Here is an 8,589-nt window from a genome sequence, read left to right as displayed (position 1 = left end):
CTACTAATATTACTCATCCATGGGATCCTATCTAATATATTTTTCTATATCATTGCAGAAAATATTCATGAGAATTTTGACAGAAATTTTTATTGTTTTTGAGTCTTTTATTAATACTTTGATCTTAATCACTTTTTCATTTACAAAGCAAGAATTACCTTTATCTGACTTAGAAGGCTTTCTGAATCTTTTTTTTAAATTAAAGTTTATTGGGGTGATAATTGTTAGTAAAGTTACATAGATTTCAGGTGTATGTGCTCCTATGTTCATTGCAGCTTTATTTATGGTGGCCAAGACATGGAAACAACCAAAATGTCCTTCGATAGATGAATGGATAAAGAAGGTGTGTTATATATACACAATGGAATACTATTTGGCTGTAAGAAAAGATGAAATAGGCTTTCTGAATCTTGGTCAGTTGGTCTATCCTTGATTTTTAAAAAATTTTTGATAAAGACCATTGGAGACTCTGGGTGGGGAATTATTATCAAAGATAATTATTATGGCAGAAATTTGTAAAGTATCTTAGTTTCCACATTATTTAGAAGATAGGCAAATGGTATTGCATTTATATCAATGTTTTAAAGCATTATTATACACACACACACACACACACACATATATATATATGTATATAATTTTTAAAGTCATCATGTTGTATTCATTAGGTGTACACAGCATCCCGGAATCATCTGGGCTTATGACAATTCTGTGTGTTTAGTATCCAAGTTTTCTTAGGAGAATTTGGATAGAAATGATTTTATATCAACAAATGCAAAATTTTTACTTGGTAACTTGGTTCATGGCAGGGTGAAAACAAGATATATTTAGTAAAAATGTGTAAATATGCAAATCAACAAACTAGCTCTATTCCTCAAAGTATATAAAACAACGAGGTAATAGGTTTTTATATTTACAAACTTCATTTTACCAATAATTAGAGATATTTAAGGACAAAAAGTCAATGTTGATGTTAGGGTGGCAATATAGCCTTAAAGGTAAAAGCATGATCTTGGGAGTTAGATAAACCTGTGTTCAAATATAGACTTTACCACTAAGAATTGTGTTGCTTTGAGTACATTATTGTAAAATGAAGATAACTGCAGGTTGTGTGAAGATCAAATAACACAATGTTTATAAAGCTTTAGCAAAATGTGCTAAATATACATTAGCTAAAAGATGTAGAGTTTGAATAATAAAAAGGTAGCCAGAATGTAGAAAGGGACGCATTTTTTCTCTAACCTGTAGAGTATCCTTGCATGAATTAGAAAAACATTTTATCTCTGGGTGCATACAACCTCAAGAGTACAGGCTTGGGAACTGGATGGAACCTTGTGCAAAGCCAAAGAAATCTCTCCAGATTGTGGCAGACTTGCACTGGAATGCAGAAATTGGCAAACCAAGTGTAGACTGAATTCCAGCCTTCATTTGTTCCATCTCTCAGATGTTCTTATAGTTAACAACTTATGTAACATAAAACTCTGTCTCAACTTGTCTACCGAATATGTTTGTCAATTAATTTCTTCTTCTAGACAAATAAAGCCCTTTCCCTAATGTGAGTTCCGTTGACTACATTTTTCTTTATCTCATTACAAAAGTTTAGTTGAAGAAAACTTGTCCTAAGAGAAAAGAATTCCCGACAATTCTCTATTTTGTCAATACTTGGCCAGGTGTCCTACTATAATGTCCTAATGGATCAAAGAAATGTAGTCCAACGTTCTGGTGTTACTTCTAGCAGAAGGACTTCCAAAACATGCCCATTAAAGGGTTAGACTGGTTCTTCTAAGCTGTGATCACAATCCTCTCTGCAAATGTAATTTAAGAGTGCTTTGAGATATCAAGAGATGGAATCGTTCTTCAACTGGTCAGAACCCAGACAAGGAAGTAGTGGAGTATACTGGTTAGGGGTGTGGGTTTGGGATCAAATAGAGTTGTATTTCATCCTGCTATTTCGTACTACTTATTTGGCCTTCATCAAGTTCCTTGATCTCTCTGAGCCTTAGGGTTTTCACATGTAAAGGAAGATAATACTACATTTGTAAAGTAGTTGTGAGGATTACCTAAGAACCTATATAGAAAACTGACATATTGTAGTCACTCAATAAATGGCAGTTATTTTCACTGACTACTGATGCATGTTCTGAAATGCCCAGTGTTATGTTCTGCAATGCCCAGCATGAGTTAGATTAGGTCAACCTAGGGATGAATAACCTCATTTGTATTGTATCTGGACACTGGAAGAATATTCAGACCATTTCTGCACATGATTGTGTGAGGCTCTTTCATGATCTTGAAAGAGATAATGACAGAAGGCAAATGTCACTTTCCTTGAAGGTAAATGATCTAATCTAGGCAGTATGAAATCAATTTGACTGTTTGCCATTAGAAGGGTAAGACATGTAATTTTATATCGAATTTCAAATATGATGCTCTCATGTGGGCACTGAGAGTCTATGAAAATACAGCTAAAATTTAAAAAGTATGTTTCTGAGTCTTCTGTAGCTGTTTGAGCTGTGGCTGACTCTCATTTTATGGCAGGAGGGTGGCCATGGAGCACCTGGGGCCCAACGAAGTGACAGGCTCAGATGTACTGGGACTGGACTCGCAGCTGGCGGTCACCATGGGCTTCACGGGGTTTGGACAAAATGCTCCCACATTTGATTTGGAAGCAGTGTTTGAACAAACTCGAAGAACAGCTCTGGAAAGAAGTCAGAAAACACTGGCAAAACCATTATTTGGAAGGCTGGGTGACAGGTGGCTCTCAGAGCTGTGTACACCACTGACTATTGACCCAGACAGTATAGAAAATTGAGACATATAATGAAAGTGGCTGTTGCTATTGTATCCCTGCACTAATAAATTGTATCAGACATTTAATGAAGGTCTTAATTTCATGTTGTCTCATTTGATACCAGGTGGTTGGAAATTCTAGGTACTACCTCAGGGTCTTCAAAGGAGACTGACTCCTCCACTGCTTTCTTTGGATTTGTTACAGATCATTCTTACACCAGAAAAGGGATATGTGCAACTTAATACAGCAGAAGGGGCTAGAAATCAGACAGGACTCCTGGAAAAATTTTAAGTAAATGTTGTTCTGGTACTTGCATTATTAGTTTTAAAATTATAAATATATAGCAGTAATATCTAATATTTGGGAAGTGAGCTTCACAGGAAATAATTTTGGTCTCTGGAAGAATAACAGTTATTTGTTTGTGAAAAGGTAGATCTCTACATGTATTATTTATTATGTGAAATTTCAAACTCATACAAAAAGAGCAATAATGAACTCCGATGTACCTATCACAAATTTAACTACTATAACAATTCATGGCTAGTGTTATTTCTATTCACTCCCCTTCAGATTATTTTGACACAAAATTTTGATACATTGTTTCACTCATAAATATTTTAGTTTGTGTCTTTAAGAATTAAGGATTTTTTATTTCATTTTTTTCAATATTATATTAGTTTCAGGTGTACGACATAGTGAGTAGACATTTATACAACTTATGAAATGATCACCCCGATAAGGCTAGTAGAGATAAAGATTAAAAAAAAAAAAACTTAACCAAAATACAATTACCACACCCAAAAATATTAAATAATTTATTATCATCAAATAAGATGCAAGGACATGCTATCTAAGGCATATTTACAAATGCTTTAAACCCTTAATTTTTAAACATTTTAGTGAAAGAATTGTATACTATACTACTGTAGTGTAGCTTTTTTGTATTTGCCTCTTTTATTATGTGATATAAAATATTTTGAACAAGGATTGTCTTATTCACCTAAGGAAGTTTTATAGTCCTCAGTACCATGCCTTGCAAGATAGGTTCTCAATATATATTTGAGATGATTTAATTGAATATAGAACTGTGTCCCAGACATCAGAAACATAGCAGCGTGAGCGATCCTACTTGATCTCTCCCCTTGAAGTTACAACAAGTTGAAAAGCTGTAATTCAACACAGAATCCCTTGTGAAACACACAAACACATCTGAGAGATCCACACATCAAAACATCTCAAGGTGGGCGAATCAGGACAATCGGGAGAAGAGAAAGGACTAGAGCAGAAATGGGTACCATGGACACGGTCCAGAGTTAATTGCAGTCCCCAGAGAGGGAAGGATTCAACCTGCAGGTGCACTCTGTGTGGCTTCAAGTATTCCTGCCTGAGAAATGAGCATATAATGTGGCTGAACCCAGCAATTGGAGCAGACCTTGGGGCAAAGACCAAATACAGAAATGCAACAGATGTGGTCTAACAGCCCTCACTGCCAGGCAGAAACCTAAGCCACAGAACCTGGCCAGCTTCCCCCACCCTCCCAGAGCTTACCTCCTCTGTACCCTCCCAGTGCTAGCAATGGGCCCCAGAAGAAATGGTAGCAGTTTCAACAGGTTAAAGAGCTGAAAATCTACAGCCCTGAGAACTGGAGAGACAGTTCCAGAGCAGTAGATGCGCACTGTGGCGAATCCCAGTGACAATGATGGAGATACAGAGGCAAGGGAGCTGGGGTCTGGCAGTCACAATCACTGGCAGGAGAACAAAGCCACAAACACACCAGCTGCTTCTCACATTACACCCCATGCCACCCCCACTTTTACCAGCTGATCCCAGCAGTGGCAACCAGAGCCGCTGAGGTGCACAGCTCTGCATCTGGCTTCAGGGGCAGCACTGGGATTCCAGGGGCTCAGAACACCATGACCCACCACATTCTCTCACAAGGGTGGTGCCTAGAGACCGAGGTGACCTGGTCACAGAGGAGATACTAACCTCCTCAGGGAACGTTCCACTGAAAAATCATGAACAGGGCAAGAGAAAATAACTCTCCAGTGCTACCTACTAGACAACAAAGAAAGACCTATTCCCATCAACTTGCTGCAGAATTCATTCCTGTAGATGCCCAGAAAGAGAAATAATCCATTAATTACTAGGAATAACCAAGGTAACAATGCATCTTCAAAACAAACTGGAAAATCTCCAGAACACAAACTTAAAGACATGGAAATATGTGACTTAAATGACAGAGAATTCAGGATTGCAGTTCCAAAAAAACTCAATGAGATGCAAGAAAACCCAGACAGGTAGTTTAATGAACTCAGAAATAAAATCAACAAAAAAAAACACGACTATTTTACCAAAGTGATTGAAAATTATAAAAAGATCCAAATAGAAATTCTGGAGCTGAAGGACTCAATAAAAGAGATGAAAAATGAAATAGCCAGCTTAGGAAATAGAGCTGACCAGATAAATAACAGAATTAGAGATATCAAAGATAGAAATCTGGAAATCATGTAGATGGAAGAAGAGAGAGACTTAAGAATTGAAAGAAATTGAAGAACTCTACAAGAGCTATCTGACTTCATCAGAAAGAGCAATATAAGAATAATGGGTATACAAGAAGGAGAAGAGAGAGAGAGAAGGGCACAGAGAGCCTACTCAAACAAATAGTCGATGAGAACTTCACAAACCTTTGGAAAGAAATGAATCCTCAAATACAAGAAGCAAACAGGGAACCTAATTTCCTCAATCCTGAATGGCCTTCTCCAAGGCACATTATCCTGAAACTGTCAAAAATTAGCAACAAAGAAAGAATCCTCAAGGCAGCCAAGGAAAAGAAGATGGTAACATACAAAGGGAAGCCCATTAGATTATCATCAGATTTTTCAGCAGAAACTCTACAAGTCAGGAGGGAGTGGAACCAAATATGCAAGCTATTGAAAGAGAGAAATTATGAGCCAAGAATAATATATGCAGCAAAGTTATCCTTTAGATATGAAGAAGGAATAAAGGTCTTTCCAGATATACAGAAGCTGAAGGAATTTTCCACCACAAGGCCTGCATTACAGGGCATAATGAAGGAGGTTATTCTACCTGAAAAAAAAGACAAAAGGATATAAAACTGTGAGTAAGGTTAGTAACAGACAGACATCAGTAGGAAATGGCAACCTCTACAGAGAATAGGGCACTATACACTTAAAAATAGCGTAAAGGGTAAAGGAGGCAAAAATGTTAAAAAAAAAAAAAAAGAAAGAAAAGAAGACAATTTGCGACTGCAACTCAGCAATGAATGCACAGCATAAATAGGGATAATTTGTGACAAAAAAAACATAAAAAGAAAGGCAGTAAAAGTCTAAATTTGCAAAGGGGAATGCACATAAGAGGTATGCTGAAGGAAAAGGACTACTGTATATATGAAACTTTCTTTTTCCTAAACGTAATGGTAACCACTCAAAAGAAAAAAAAAAAACAGAACTGAGACAAATACCATGAAAAACAGAGGGCAAAAAACCATAGACTAGCACCAAACTAAAACGACAGAAACACAAAGACAAAGAAACAATGGAGACACCAAGCTCCCAGAAAACAAAAGAGAAAATGGCTGTAGAAAATCCTCATATATCAATAATCACCCTAAATTTAAATGGAGTGAAATAACCAGTAAAAAGGCACAGAGTAGCAGATTGGATCAAAAAACAAAACACAACCATATGCTGCCTTCAAGAGACACGTCTCAGCTGCAAGGACAAATATAGATTCAAAGAGAAAGGGTGGATGAGGATACTCCAAGAAAATGGCATCCAGAGAAAAGCAGGTGTAACAATACTTACATGTGACAAAACAAACTTCAGGATAAAAAAGTTACCAAGAGACAAACACGTACATTTTATAATGATAAAGCTGACACTACAAAAAGAAGATATAGCACTTATCAATATATATGCTCCCAATCAGGAAGCACCAAAACTACAAAGCGAGTACTAACAGAACTAATGGGAGAAACTTACAAAAACACAATAATAGTAGGGGACTTAAATACATCATTGACAGCTATGGATAGATCATCCAAACACAAAATCAATAAGGAAATACCAGCCTTAAAAGACACATTAGACCAAATGGATATAATTGACATTTACAGAGCATTTCATTCTAGAACACAAGACTACACATTCTTTCCTAGTGCACATGGAATATTCTCAAGTATAGGCTATATGCTAGGACACAAAAATAGCCTCAGCAAATCTAAGAAGACTGAAATCTTCCCAAGCATATTCTGTGATCACAGTGTTTTGAAATTGGAGATCAACTGTAAAAAGAAAGCAGGACATACCACAAATATGTGGAGATTAAATAACATGCTACTGAAGAATGACTGGGTCAAAGAATAAATAAATGGAGGGATCAAAAGATACATAGAAACAAATGAGAATGAAAATACATGGTATCAAAATTATTGGGGTGCAGAGAAAGCAGGATTAAGAGGGAAATTTATGTAATTACAGCCTATCTCAAGAAACAAGAAAAATCCCAAATAAACAACCTAACATCACATCTTAAAGAAGTAAAAAAAAAGAAGAAATGAATCCCAAAGTCAACAGAATGGAGGAAATAACAAAAATTACACCAGGATGAAATGACATAGAGAACAAAAAGACAACAGGAAAAATTAATGCAACAAAGACATAGTTCCTTGAAAAGATTAATAAAATTGACAAGTCCCTGGCTAGACTCACTAAGGAAAAAAGAGAAAAGACACAAATAAAATAATAAATGGAAATGGGGAAGTTACAATGAATACCACAGAAATACAAAGGATCATATAAGAATACTATGAAGGACTATATGCCACCAAATTCAATAACCTGGAAGAAATGGACAGGTTCTTGGAAATAGCATATAACCTTCCTAGAATGAATCATGAAAAACTGGAAAATCTAAATAGACTGATCAACCATGAGGAAATTGAAGTAATCATCCAAAAATTCCCTAAAAGCAAAACTCCAAGACCAGATAGCTTCACTAGTGAATTCTACCAAAAACAATTTAATACCTGTCTTCCTCAAATTATTCCAAAACATTAAAGAAAAGGTAATATTTCCTAACTCATTTTATGAGGCTAACATTACCCTGATATCAAAATCTGCTAAGTATAACACAAAAAAACAAAACTACAGATCAATATCTCTGATGAATACAGATGTAAAAATCCTAAACAAAAATACTAGCAAATTAAATACAACAATACATTAAAAAAGACTATACATCATGATCAAGTGGGATCCATTCCAGGGGTACAAGCATAGTTAAACATATGCATATCGATTAATGTGATACACCACATAAACAAAATAAAGGACAAAAATCGTATGATCACATAAATAGATACACAAAAAGCATTTGACAAGATACAACATCCATTTATGATCAAAACACTTAATAGAAGGAAAGTACCTCAACATAATAAATTTTATATATATATATATATATATATATATATATGATACATGCATGTGCATATGTATATTAAGTGTGATATATATATATTTCCTCAGCTAATATCACACTTAATAGTGAAAAACTGAAAGTTTCTCCTCTATGATCATAAAGAAGACCGGGATGCCCCTTCTCACCATACCAAAGTATTGGAAGTCCTAGCCAGAGCAATCAGGCAAATGAAAGAAATAAAAGGCATCCCAATGGGGAATGAAGAAGTTAAGTTGTCACTTTTTGCAGATGACATGATGCTATATATAGAAACCACTAAAGACTCCACCACTAAGCTATGAGAAACAATAAACGAA

General features: G+C 35.6%; 1 protein-coding gene across 1 annotated transcript; it reads left to right on the top strand.

The window, feature by feature from the left end:
• Window positions 1-2,548: 2,548 nt before the first annotated feature.
• LOC308495033 (WD repeat-containing protein 70-like) lies at window positions 2,549-2,812 on the top strand (the record flags this gene model as incomplete). The annotated part of the gene is made up of 1 exon (XM_081043023.1): window positions 2,549-2,812. One exon carries the CDS (start codon window positions 2,549-2,551, stop codon window positions 2,810-2,812), a length of 264 nt encoding a protein of 87 aa, XP_080899149.1.
• Window positions 2,813-8,589: the final 5,777 nt, after the last annotated feature.

The sequence above is a fragment of the Rhinolophus hipposideros genome, assembly GCF_964194185.1.
Source record: "Rhinolophus hipposideros genome assembly, chromosome: X".
In the NCBI taxonomy this organism is placed as follows: Eukaryota; Metazoa; Chordata; class Mammalia; order Chiroptera; family Rhinolophidae; genus Rhinolophus; species Rhinolophus hipposideros.
This window is presented reverse-complemented; position numbering and strand designations above follow the sequence as displayed.